General features: G+C 37.4%; 1 protein-coding gene across 3 annotated transcripts in view; it reads left to right on the top strand.

Moving 5' to 3' along the window:
- Nucleotides 1–14,771, top strand: part of LOC106050354 (calcitonin gene-related peptide type 1 receptor-like) — a 187,402-nt gene that overhangs the window by 147,566 nt on the left and 25,065 nt on the right. For all 3 annotated transcript variants that reach the window (XM_056018242.1, XM_056018243.1, XM_056018244.1), the window contains 2 exons: nucleotides 286–436; nucleotides 2,397–2,463. In XM_056018242.1, the coding sequence (XP_055874217.1) occupies nucleotides 286–436; nucleotides 2,397–2,463 (218 nt within the window). The remainder of the gene's footprint in view (nucleotides 1–285; nucleotides 437–2,396; nucleotides 2,464–14,771) is intronic.

Raw genomic sequence — 14,771 nt, 5'->3', positions numbered from 1 at the left:
ATTTAATTTTTTCTTACTTGAAAAATTAAAACGGTCAGACTAAGGTTTTCCCCGTTTGGCCAAAGAGCTAGTCATTCTTTTCTCCGCGATATACATCCAGTGTTAAATGTCTAGGAAAGCAGAGTCATCAGCGTCCTTGCAGGTTCCTGGCTGGTTCCAGGTTCCATGAAGTTCTGACTTGAATAGGGGTGTTATAAAAAAAAGAAAAAAAAAACATGCGTCATTATATAACATATGTAGATATGTTATAACTTGATGATGAAGTTATCTAATGATTCTTAACAGATCGCATGCAGGGTGCTACAACTGACCACCCGGTACGCCAACATGGCGGCCTTCATGTGGATGTTTATCGAGGGGTTCCATCTCCATCGCCTGCTCGTGCACGCCTTCTCAGTGCCCAAGTCGTTGTTACCTTATTACATACTGGGCTATGGTAAGTTAACACTCGCACATCAACACCACACACATCAACACCACACACATTCCAAAACACACACACACACACATACAAGCGCAAATTACAGGGATCTGTAAACACGTCTTTACAAGATGCGGCTATAGAAAAGGGTTATCTTTCTGTTTACAAGGTAGGTCCGGGCCAGTTGGGGTGGTAGGGGCAGTTAACCATAAGTCTAGTCAAAGAGAAAAACATGAACTTTGAATTTGTTAAAGGTAGACAACTTTTGCTAAAAAAATGCTTTCTAATATTGTAGTCCGTTATTTTCTATTTCCCCTTTCTTTATGTGTCTATCATATTTCTTATTTTTTGTTGTTTTTTTTTTTGTCTCTCTCTATCGATCTCTCCGTCTCTCTCTCTGTTTTTCTCTCTCTCTGTCTTTCTCTCTCTCTCTCGGTTCCCCCCTCTCTCTTTCTCTGCCTTTCTCTTCACTCTTTCTCTTTATCTTTCTCTCTCTCTCGGTTATTCTCTTTCTCTCTTTGTCTTTCTTTATTTCTATTTCTCTATCGGTTCCTCTCTCTCTTTCTCTCTTTCTCTCTCTGTCTCTCTTTTTCATTATTTCACTCTTTCTCTCTCTCTCTCTGCAACTTTCTACACGTCTATTTTCTTTTTTTTTGTTTCTCACTTTATACTCCACTCTCTGTTTTCTCTTAGGATTGTACTTTCTCACTCTCTCTATTATATATATATATATATATATATATATATATATATATATATATATATATATATATATATATATATATATATATATATATATATATATATGTGTGTGTGTGTATGTATCTGTTTCTCTCTCTCCTTCCACTGCACTATGCAAATGTATTGACGAAAATATCATGTACTAATAAATCATGAATAATTCCAACGTCTTTTCACCGATGTCTGAAGAATTTCATTCCTTCTGTAATTTACAGCTCTGCACATAAATCCTCTAGTTAGTGTCATCTGTTACCTAGCAGACAGACCGCCTAACAAGGGAGGAGGAGGCTAGTATTATTGACAGCTCTACAAGAGAAACTGTAACCATTTTTTTTAAATACGCGACCAAAACAATGTAATTAGCAAATAATTCTTTGTTAAAACCACCGATAGCATGGGCTAGCTAGGAATTTACTATCATTTGGGAGCTCGGGGGGGGGGGGAGGGGCCTGACCTCCTTCGGGGCCCCTGCATTTTGCGTAATATTTAATATAGTGACCGGTTAATACTTGTTCTCATCCCCCCCCCCTCTTTTTTTTTTTCGTGGGTTGACTATCCGCAGAAATAAGAGAGTGATCTTTCCTTTACTTCTTCTTCTCGTCCAAACTCTTGAGCGACGAAGAGAATTATATATATATAGATTAAAGTAAAAAAACACTCATTTGGGGGTCTCCCTCTATTGGGTGCACGGGTGGATTTTTAAATTATACCCCATCCTCCCCCATCCTAACCCAGCTACGCCACTGACCTATAACTATAGTTTAAAATCGTGTCATGAAATTGAAATAGGTTACTTGAGTATGAATTATAACTTCGAAAAAAGAAAAAAAAAAAGGTTTTTCAATATAGGTTTAGCTTGTTTAAGCATTACTAAAAAATTGAAAGAGAGTGAAAATAAGAGAAGTGGGGGAGGGGAGGGGGAGGAGAGGCTAGAGAGGGCGCTGAAAGCAAAAGAGCAGACTAAGGAAGATGGAGGAAAATGAAATTACCCAATTAAGCATGAACTCAGAGAAACGTGATTAGAATGAGTGGAAAATGGAGGTCAACCTCAAGTAGTTTGCGGACTGGTGGAGGTCACACGAGGAAGTCGCACTATGAAAAAGCATGAGATAAAGTAGTTGTTTTTTTTTAACCATTTATGTTGTTTTTTTTTCAATTCGACGCTGAATTGTCTTCCTCTAAAAGGAGATTTTCGGTGATTCGACTATTTTTATCTGCGTATTTTTTTTTACAGGGATACCATGCGTTCCTATTACGATCTACGCCGCCATCAGAGCTACAGACAGAACCTTCAACAAAGCGTAAGTCTACATGTTGTGCTTTAGTATTTAACAGTTCATTGAAGCAGCTCATAGATACAGTCGTTGGAACAACAGTAGTAACTAACACATGAAATGTCCGTTAGTCTGTGGATAGCACTTGGCTGATGCTGGTACAACTTTCTTATTGCTTGAAAAATAAAGTTGTCTTGTTGCCGTGGTGTGGTTGTGGCCCTTTATCCCTTCACTGTTATATGGTCACTAATGACATTGACACTGACATATCAATTGACTCTGTCTGTCTGTCTGTCTGTTCACGTTATTTCTCCCACACTCAATCTCGGGTTAAGTTCAAAGTTTGCACAATTATTTCTGTTACCTGACAACAGGGCCGGTCCTAACAGTTACGGGGCCCTATGCGAAACTGATTGCGCGGGGCCTAGTCTTGGTGGGAATGAGGATAATAAATTAATAAATTCAGAAGTTTTCGCATATATTTTGCAATATAATGATTACACCTAGAATTAGCGCGGGACCTATGAAAGGGAGGGGCCGCATAGGTTGCAGTGGCCTAAGACCGGCCCTGCCTGACAAAACAAGAATCAATAAAGAAAAACATAGGGGTCTCGTGGAATAATTTCAGTGAAGACTTTTGAATATCAAGACTTTTAGGACGTCCCTGCGTCCACCCAACTCTGATAGGTACCTGATAATAGTGGGAGAAATAAGAAGCAGTTACTCGTTCGGTTGACCACGTGACACCTTCGTTAAAGGTTAGCCACAGAAACAGAGGACATTCTCATCTTATATATAGATCTCAAGGTCTGACAGTAGTACTTCCACTTTTAGTTTTGTTGAGTAACACAACAATAGTACAACAACACAAGTATTAGTTAAACAGTATATAGATTTAATTCAAAATACACTGGTCTGTTGAAAGACTCAAGAGAGAGTGGCAATTGTAAACAGTTGACAGGGACTTAAATCAAGTAATAAAGGGGGCTAACTCTAATAAAAAAAATAAAGGTAGCCACCCTTATTGTCCCTCTTGTGACAGTAATTTTATAATTGTATGTGTAATGGACAATTGCAAGACACGTTTCCCGAAAGGAGAATAAGAGGGTCTTCCTGTAATCGACTAGCTCAGGCGCCAGCTTGCTTTAACTGACCTTGACCTCCGTGACCCCTATGTCGAAGGTGCCAAACTGACACGTGAGAGAGAGCATCTGGTAGCAGTAGCCCGGAGGAAACTCCAGCTACCCGTCGCCTCAGCGTGGCCCTCCGGTGGAAACATCCAGAGGTGGATCTGGACAGGCTAAGAACGAGTAATACCAGGCCTTCTAGCAGGTCTCCCTGGGTGAGCTTTTGTTTTTTTTTATTTCACTCGGGGTGGGGATGGAACAAGTAACCTGCAACCCAGTCCAAAAAGTCCGCCACGCCGTTCCACAAAGGGGGCCGTCATCAGTGTCCCGTTAGCTGGAGTGGCGGTCCCTGCACGGAACAGTGGCGGTTACAGTATATGAATATGAGACAAGCTCCCCGCACTTCTCGACCACTTATAGCGAGTGGGGTCCAGGAACGGGGACGGTGCGCTGTGTACACGGCACGGCCCGGTTTTCCCATTCAGTCAACCAAAATGGCCACCTACCGTTTGGTGCCCTCAGACAGGACAGGGGTGAAGAGCCCCATGTCCAGGCCTGGTGGTAGGATAAAAGCCTTTTTAACCATCAACGGGATAATGGGGCCTCCGGCGCCGATTCCGTACTGGACTTCATCGAAGGTAGCAGTAGCTGTTCGGACGAGACGGTGGAGATCTAGTACAAGTTTGAGACCAAATGGAAATTTACAAGCTGAGGACAGATGTGAACGGTGGAAAGAGGACAACGGCTATGTTTGCACTGTTTTGTGGCAAAATATGTAGGTCACAGCTAGAACTGCGTAGCTGCGTGACATAATGCACTCCTTAATATTCTGACTCAAAGGCAAGCTTTATTATTATTACAGCTATTATTAATATTAGTCTACCCACGTGTAGCATACGCCGCTATTTTGCAACCTATGCGACCGCAGTGAGCCCCGCACTTTCATAATTCTAGGTGTAAATTATTAAATTAAACCATTTTATAACATGTAAGATTTCCCGCGGCCTTCTAATTTACCAGGATCTCCTGAAAATCTCCTGAAATTGCAAAGTATACGAAAAAGTCCTGGAAATGTCAGGAAATTATTAAAATCTTTTGAAAACTCATACAAATCTCCTGAAATATATAGACAAAAATTGTCATTTTGGGGTGTCAATCAATATGAAAAACGCCAATCCTACGCACCATAAAAAAATCGCCATTATGCAATACCCGTGAATCTGGTGAAAGAAGCTTCTCCCGCCTCAAACTAATGAAGAATTATTTGAGGTCAACAATTCTTGTAGATAGATTGAAACATTTGGTAATTTTTGCTATTGAGCGTGATCAATATATGAAATAGAATTTTTATGACTTCGTTACACGCAAGGCTCGAAAAATAATTCAGTACGTAGTAAAAAATGAATAAAATGCAAAGACGAATTTATTTTCTAATACAAACTCTTAATTTTCACTTATTATCCGTATCCCTACCCAAACTTGGCCCCTCGAAATTCGTTTCGCATAGGGTCCCACAATGGTAATGTCCGGCCCTGCTATTTAGTGACGGATGAATACCGAGTAGATTACTTGTCATTCCCCCCTATTTTTTTTTCACCCCTAAAGTTACGTGGGGTAACTCTAGTCCGACATGCAGAAATAAAGGAGCGCTTTCCTTTACTCCTTTAAACTGTTGAGCCATGAAGAGAATTATATAGAGAGATTATTCTTAATTATTATTATTCCATATGTCATTAATTTGTCTTTCGGAATCAAGGAGCCCTTTTCATATACACCAAACTTCCCATGATTCTCTCTCTCTCTCTCTCTCTCTCTCTCTCTCTCTCTCTCTCTCTCTCTCTCTCTCTCTCTCTCTCTCTGTTAAGGCCTCCGCGCGGTGTTGATTCTTGGCAATATGTCTAGTGTAGATCTGACTGGAAGTAACGCTGAACTCAACTACTTCAGTAACACCGGCGAAAGGCCGAAACAATCAAATATGTAGTCGACGCTGATATGTTGTTCTATAAAGATATTTAATACTCAAGAAGGGAATCGTCCGATGTCAATTATGTCGTACTCAAGTCTACTGCTCTACAAGAAGCGTCTTCCTTTTAGCGTCACTTAGAGCGTTCTTGTTTTTTAACCAACTTTACGTCATCGTCGCTAAGTAAAACTTTACCCTATTCCCGAAACAAATAACTAATAACTCTCTGTTTCTCTCTCTGTCTCTGTGTCTCTCTCTGTCTCTCTCTCTCTGTGTCTCTCTGTCTCTCTCTGTCTCTCTCTGTCTCTTTGCCTCTCTCTCTCTCTCTCTCTCTGTTTAGTATAATTAACAAACATGACACACAACACACACACACATTCACTTTAAATTAGACCGGCTTTGCTTTTAAACAAACAAACACACACACACACACACACAAGAGATTTCTTCATTAGCTTAAATCTCTCCATTTGAGTCTCCCACTGCCTCCTGCATCGTCCACAGGGTCAATTGTAAGCTTGAACCAAAAATAGATACGACAAGAAAGATAGCTCCTAAATAAGGAACATAATTACACAAATCTTTTCTCACACACAAATAAAAATCTTGCCTAGGTGACATGCAAGTAAGAGATCAATCATGGCTAGGTCTAAATATAGACTGAAAGTTTGACCAACTGTGGAGTATTGTCAATGTCAAACTTTTTCACGAATTTATATTTATTTATAAGTCACTGTCATATGGACTCTTTGCCTTTAAACTTTTATTCATAAATTAATAGGATTTTGGTTTAATAAGATAAAGTATCACATTGCCAGATTCTTAGTGAGTAAAACTTGCATCCGGGGTAAGAAACTTTATTACCTCCTCCTCCTCCATTTTCCGTGAACATCCATCCATCCATCCATCCATCCCAGTGACGCTACAGCCCATGGAGGGAGGGCTCTGGCCTGCTTAAGCGTATCTCTTCATTTCATCCATGAACAATGCAAAGAAATATAGGCTAACAAATAAAAAAGAATTTAATAATAATATAATACAGATAACCTTAGAATGTATTAACTAACTAAAATATACACATTTTTTTTTTGGTGCCTCTCTACGAGTGACGCTCCCACTGAGGATAGCGCCAGGGCATCATGACCCCTTGCCCCCTCTCGCTACGCCTCTGCACATGACAGATCCAGACACAAAATAGTGGCGCACTATACAAACATAGACAGAGATTTGTAAAATGTTTATACTTCATTATATATCATCTTAGTGATTGAGGTACTGTACTATCACAAAATGGAATTCTCTGGTAAGAAAGAAGAAGGTATCTGGATCAATGTTACCGTTGCTAGATTTTCAAATGAATTTTATAAAAACAAAAAGTACGACGAGAATTCAAACTTGAGGGCTCGCGCCTCCTCACAAGCTAACATCACACCCACTGTGCCAGCGAAGAGGCTATTGCAATAGAAGGCTCTATAGTTATCAATTGTTAGTAGCAATACTTCAATAATAGAAATACAGTCTACATCTCTCTGAATAATAAATCAACTAACACAGTGTCGAAATGAGACATGACAAATAATTAATTCCAAACATTGAAAGACCTTTTTTATACAATGTCATCTCAGAATCTTCCAGAATTAACTTGATGCTCATTACTGTCTAGTCAAGCTTAATATCAGCTCTCTTGGGCTTTGCAGCTATTTTAATCTATTGCTCAGGCTTTCAAAAACTTCTATTATAGATGTGCAGCTAAACGACCTTGCGACCTTGACACTTTCAATTAAGAGTACATTCGTTAAATAAAGCCTGGCCTAGTGATGGTGACCTGCATGTCTTATGATTTTAGTTTGATTAGCCCGATTGTCACAAAGCGTGTGTGCATGTTTCTGATGTAGCTATGAGAAAAGGTGAGCGGATGGTTTGGTTGTGTAAGCTGAATTGAACCTCGAGGTGGTCTGTCGTAGTTAAAAGTTTATAAATACTGGCGTGAAATAAGAAGAGAGAAGAACAGGCGAAAAACTTGAGACAGAAATAAAAATATATATATATATTTAAAAATAAAACCCTCATACAAAGCGTAATTGTATCAATGAGTTTGGATCATCTATGTAATTAATTAAATTTTGTTATAGATCTAGACCAACAATAAATGTGTCTGATTAATAATATTTTAACAATTGTTTTTGTTTAGAGCTATTTCATACTTTTAGCTTTCTCAATAAGCTATCATCCTGCCATCACTTATCTTGACCAGTTGAGAAAAGGGGGTGGGGGAGAAAGACAGGGATATCTGGGGTGGGTTTTACCGTATATATGTTTTTTTAAAGCATTTGCAAAAAAAAAAAAAAAAAAAAAAACGACCAGAATTAGAGCTCGCCGCTCAAGCCTCTTCGGGCCGACATACTAACCATTCTGCTGGTAAGGTACTTATGACTAGCGAAGAATGTATAGTTATATATTGTTTGTTTCTATTTAGAGTTCAACCTATAAAGGGGACTAATTCAGCTTATAATACCACTTCAGCCAATTACAGTTTCTTTCCCTTGTTCAGACCAAACAAAATAATTAATAATCAATAGTTCATTAACTAATTGGTTAATTGTTGTTTTAGTTGTTTTTATAGATTGTTCTGTTGTTAGGTAAAAGAAATAATTTTGCAAAATTTAAGTTAGATCCGAGATTAGGTGTTGGATAAATAACACTTACAAGCCTCTTACCAGACAGACAGACAGACAGAGTGAGTAAAAGACATGCATTTTAATGAGTTATTTCGTGTTTTAATTCTCATTCCACTGGCCTTTCTAAATATTTCTACTTTCAAGCTGAATCGGTGTATGAATACAGACAAAATATGAGCTATATAAAGCTCTAGTTCTACAATAAGACTGAATATGACTTCATCAGTTTATTTGTACTAACTGTGTCTGGAGATACAAACAGCCGGCTTTATTAATAATTTTTTTAGAAAAGGACCTTCTCTAATGTAGTCAGATTAACAGGCATAGCAGCTTGTTGTGAAAGATGTCGTCATTATTGTTGATCATAGTTATGGAATAATTATTACTATAGCTTTTATATAGCGCTACTTTCATGCTTATAGCATACTCAGAGCGCTTTTTTGGTCCAATCTCATTTGTGGACCGGTTGGGGGGGGGGGAGGGGTATTTAGGCGCTCAGTAAACACAACTCTGCCCGAGTTGGGTGTCGAACCTTCGAGCCCCCTTCTAGGTAGCCAAGCCAAGCCAAGTTCAAGCGCACTTGGCCTCTCGACTACGCTTCCCACTGATAACATAATTTGATAACATAATAACATGACTAACCTAGACCTAGTAAACAAGTGAGAAAGTTATCAGTGATAGAACTCACCTGGCTGTTCTAGATTAGGTCAAACAATGTTCTGTTCTGTTGTGAGAGGCGCTCTGATTAGCAGTACACAGAGAGACTAAATTTGTGCAACAGAGAGATGCAGTTTGTACAAGAGAGAGATGCAGTTTATACAAAAGAGAGATGCAGTTTGTACAACAGAGAGATGCAGTTTGTACAAGAGAGAGATGCAGTTTATACAAAAGAGAGATGCAGTTTGTACAACAGAGAGAGGCAGTTTGTACAACAGAGAGATGCAGTTTGTACTACAGAGAGATGCAGTTTGTACAGCAGAGAGATGCAGTTTGTACAAGAGAGAGATGCAGTTTATACAAAAGAGAGATGCAGTTTGTACAACAAAGAGAGGCAGTTTGTACAACAGAGAGATGCAGTTTATACAAAAGAGAGATGCAGTTTGTACAACAGAGAGAGGCAGTTTGTACAACAGAGAGATGCAGTTTGTACTACAGAGAGATGCAGTTTGTACAACAGAGAGAGGCAGTTTGTACAACAGAGAGATGCAGTTTGTACTACAGAGAGATACAGTTTGTACAACAGAGAGATACAGTTTGTACAACAGAGAGATGCAGTTTGTACAACAGAGAGATACAGTTTGTACAACAGAGAGATGCAGTTTGTACAACAGAGAGATGCAGTTTGTACAACAGAGAGATGCAGTTTGTACAACAGAGAGATACAGTTTGTACAACAGAGAGATGCAGTTTGTATCGCAGAGAGATGCAGTTTGTACAACAGAGGGACTCAGTTTCACAACAGAGAGATGAAGCTTGTGCAACAGAGAGATGCAGTTTGTATCACAGAGAGATGCAGTTTGTACAACAGAGAGATGCAGTTTGTATCGCAGAGAGATGCAGTTTGTACAACAGAGGGACTCAGTTTCACAACAGAGAGATGAAGTTTGTGCATCTTGTTTGATTACTGCTACCCTGATGTTTTATGCTGTTTTATATCTTGTATAGATATCTAAGATAATTTATGAGACAATCCGAGCCCAAATAATACATGCTTTTATTGTTATCCTTTACCTATCTCTTAGTCTGTTGAAACACCGAGGCACCACACATGATCTGCTGACCGTCTTTCTCCATTTCTCTCTGTCTTTTGCCTTGGATAGAATTTCTTTCAATGATAGTTCTGTCAGCTTAATTATAAGCTTATATATGTCTAACAAAACTACATATAATTGACTATTGTATTCAAGGCAGTGTTGCTTCCTCGATCTTGATAAAGGCAAAATTATTTTTAATTTCCTACTAAAAGGATCATAGTCACAGAATTCCTGCCATTGAGCAATCGAACTATATGTAGTCAGCTTTAAGTTTCAGAAAATTATTGAAATAAAGGGAAAAAAATGTTTGAAATCAATTTCAACAATTTCCTTCTGAAGAGAGGCTAAGCTCCTGTCCAAGTTTCTGAATTGTGTGTAAAGCAGTCATATGACTTAAGTCAAGTAAATCCACTTTATGACCCTCATTCCTGCACAATGCTATTTCAACTTCAGACATTGTAACTTTCAATGTCATAACAATTGTTGATAACGTCTGCGTGATAGGAGGAGAATTAGAGTAGCTTCCCATGAACGACAAAATATAACAAGGACTCTTGAAAGTATAAAGTAATTTTTTTTTCTTTTTCTATAGTAATTTCTGTAAATACTTGGGGAAAAAACATAACTATCATAGATTTGTAATAGGTCAGCCTTACTGTTGTAAATGTATGTCTGAATTGGACGAACAACTCAGGAGATGTATCTTGAGTGTCAGTTATGCAAGTTCGTTGCAAAGACAGACCATCACAAGAACAACTCAAGAACTAAGTCCAGACTGTTAACAAACTTAAAGAATATCTAATCCGTAAAGGACCACGGCCGAGTCACTGTCAATAATCGATGTTACCACTTTGAAGTCTTAACACCAGCTAAAAAAAATTAACATAAACCAACCAATACTAGACTCCATCCCCCATCCGTGACAATACTAATTGTCGTATTGAAAGTCCGTCATAATGGTGCGTCGCTATTCCAACTCAGCGCCTAACAGTATGTAAATATCTGAGTATATGAATTGTGTATGCATTTCATAAATAAATAAAAAAAAATATATCTTATTAATTAGAAGTAGAAATTTCTTAATAATATTGATTTCAAATCGCTTATTTCGAGGTCCATGTTGTGTGTGGGCTTGCACATCAATTTGTGTCTAGATCAGACCCTTAGGGACGTCTACGAGTTTCTGTTTGGCGGAAACTCTTTATTATCTTCGTTTTTGTTTTCTTTGTTTAGAGCTGTAATAACAATAATTTTAGTTTGACTTTCCGAAGAAGTCATGTAACATTTGTTTCTTCATCGACAATTTGTTCAAATGGCTGTCAAAACAAAAACAAATTTCAACACTTAACGAGTTCATAACAACCTTGTGATAACAGGCCAAAAATTGCCTGAGAAAAGAAATCCTATAAATAGAAAACCCGGGGGGGGGATAATTAAGATCAAGTAATACAGAATGCTGTTGTTGAATACAAAGAAAAGGATTGTTATGCAAAAGTGTATAGCTAATAGATAGAACCGTGTGAGTCTCATCGCACTAGGGCACCGTGTTGAGAACTCCCATCTCTGATAACAAGGACAATAGATAAAACCTAGAAATTCTATAAACGAGGAAAAAAAAAACCCAGCCAAGTTGTCCTAGGCTGTTATTTAGATTGATTAATTTCACCGGAAGCCATAGTTGTTTTGCGCCAGTTCTCTCCCCACATGGGTATCGTCGAGAAAATGGAAGGCGAATATCAAGTATAATTACAGTATCTCTAATTTTGTTACTGAAGGTAATTACTTTCTTGATCTAAAGAAACACAGCACTTTAGTTTCGTATTACTCACTTTTGGTGCTTTCTATGTCAGTTAAAGCAAGTTGGTGCCTAGGTGGGTCTTTAAAGCGTTTCCGTGGGGCACCTCTGTTACTTCCAGTAAGAGACATCCAACTGATATAATGTTTTAAGGAATATTACTAGAAAATGTGTTACGGACACTTTAAAGTAAAGAAAAATGGACACATCTCTTGTATAACATATAACACACTTATTGAGATCGTAACTGTATTTGCGTGTCCGCGCATCGTAAGCTAAAATCGACTAACTTGAAGTGGACATCACGGGGCTATTCCTGTAAGAAACATTCACAATACGTAAACTTACATAATAATTCTTGAAAAGCAAGACAACATAAAAAATACTATCATGAATGATTGAATAGCTCCGGGACCAGAACTCGATAAAATATTGAAAGAATCGTTGAGTTAAGGAATACTTGACTGAATCTCGAGGGAATCGATTCCATGATCGTAACAAAAATGATTACTTTGCATTGTGTGACTTAGTTCTGAGATGAGTTCCAGAAACTTCTATGTCTCTCGTGTAACGATACGACATCTAGTGATGTATTAAAACAAACCATTCAATAGATATTGTCTACATACAGTGCTGCACCCTGGCAGATCCTACTAGTATAATATATTTAGACTAGATTCTAGATCAGCGGTTCTCAACCTTTTATGCTCGGCCACCCCTTTTTTACAATCCCCCACTCATCTGCGACCCCCTCCCCCACCGCTCACACATACAGCAATAGAAGAATAGACAATAACAATTCATTTTTTCGATGGTCTTTGGCGACCTCTTGCAAATCGTAAATCGACCCCCAAAGGGGTCGCGATCCACAGGTTGAGAACCCCCGTTCTAGATGACTAACGCCCACCTAAACACTACGTTGTTTATTGCTTGAATCTGCCTCCACTATATAGAGATACATTTGATATAATTTGTTACATAGAATATATTTAAAGGCTTGCTGCTTATCTTATACAATTTACAATGTTTAGAATGAGTATCCTATTTCTAATCTAAAATGATTGTTATGATATTTTGTCTTTAGTAGTCCTGTATAATAATATACAAATTAATTACTACCACTTTTACATACAAAAAAAGTTATTATTAGAAAGTAGAATGTTCAACAAATTTAGTTTCCCAATCTGTAATCAATCTCTATAGATAACCTCGAGAAAGAATGAATTTATATGAATATTATTCCGTGGAAACGAGAAAAGCATTATTAAAATAAAATCATGCATTATTCAGTAATTTGTTTTCCATGTTCTACAATGACAAACATAGTAGTCTTGTAATTAAAATAGAAACTTTAAATACAAATTTAATTATTCTTATCAGACTTTAGATGCACATTGATCATATTAGGTTTAAAGAAAGAAGTCTTCGAAACATAAAAGGATACACATTTGTACAGTATAAAGATCAAACCCGATCAAATCTGCTGGAGCTTCTGGCTCGGAAGCAATATTTTATTCTGTTGCAACATGTAACATGTCAAATACACAATCACAAGACATACCCTTTTTTTTTTTTTAGCGCATCGCTGTATACGATTTTAGCTAGTCAGCCAAAATAATATTTTTCGAAATTTTTAGCTTAAAAAAAAAGATACATTTCCCTTTAGATTTTGACTTGTGTCTATTTACCAACCTTGTTCTTCTGTCTAACTTCGATCTAATCAAATCTAGTGGCTATGAAAAAAGTAAAACTGTTAGCGAATGGCAGAGATTGAGAAAAAATGCTTGTGCTTAAGATTATAAACTCTATCTATCTATCTATCTATCTATCTATCTATCTATCTATCTATCTATCTATCTATCTATCTATCTATCTATCTATCTATCTATCTATCTATCTATCTGTCTGTCTGTCTGTCTGTCTGTCTGTCTGACTGTCTATCTATCTATCTATCTATCTATCTATCTATCTATCTATCTATCTATCTATCTATCTATCTATCTATCTGTCTGTCTGTCTGTCTGTCTGTCTATCTGTCTATCTGTCTATCTATCTATCTATCTATCTATCTATCTATCTATCTATCTATCTATCTATCTATCTATCTATCTATCTATATATATATATATATATATATATATATATATATATCACCTATATATCTATACATCTATATCATTCTATTTATCTATCTATCTATCTATCTATCTATCTATCTATCTATCTATCATCTATATATATCTATATATCTATATCATTCTATTTATCAATCTATCTATCTATCTATCTATCTATCTATCTATCTATCTATCTATCTATATATCTATCTATCTATCTATCTATCTATCTATCTATCTGTCTGTCTGTCTGTCTGTCTGTCTGTCTGTCTATCTATCTATCTATCTATCTATCTATCTATCACCTATATATCTATATATCTATATCATTCTATTTATCTATCTATCTATCTATCACCTATATATCTATATATCTATATCATTCTATTTATCGATCTATCTATCGATCTATCTATCGATCTATCTATCGATCTATCTATCTATATTCTATTTATCGATCTATCTATGTATATCCTGCTTCGTGGTCGAATATGAACACATTTATTTCCAATGAACTCAAAGATGACTATATAGTCCAATCTTCGCTTTAGAAAGCCTGCAGCATTCTTGACATGGCCAAGTTGAGCTTTCTGCAGATTAGTCTGCTTCGTCTCTCGGCTTTTTGTTAGCTCTGCGTTCTGGCCGCACTGCTTGCCTCCTATCATGAGACTTTGACACTCACGGCTTCACGCCTCGAGGAGCGATGAGAGTCAATGTTTTCAAGCCGTGAATGTCAATACGATGGAGCTCTTAAGAGTGTCTTTGTAAAGCTTGTGTTGACCCCCTCCCCACCTTTTCCTGAGAGCGATAGATTTACTGACTTTGAAGTTAAGGCAGTTCTTCAAAGTACTTTTATGTTCCATATGCTGCCAGCAAGTTTATTTCACACCGGACAGGTTGA

Source organism: Biomphalaria glabrata, chromosome 1 (genome assembly GCF_947242115.1).
Source record: "Biomphalaria glabrata chromosome 1, xgBioGlab47.1, whole genome shotgun sequence".
Lineage (NCBI taxonomy): Eukaryota > Metazoa > Mollusca > Gastropoda > Planorbidae > Biomphalaria > Biomphalaria glabrata.
Note: the sequence above shows the minus strand (reverse complement) of the source record. Positions and strands in the feature narration are given on the sequence as shown.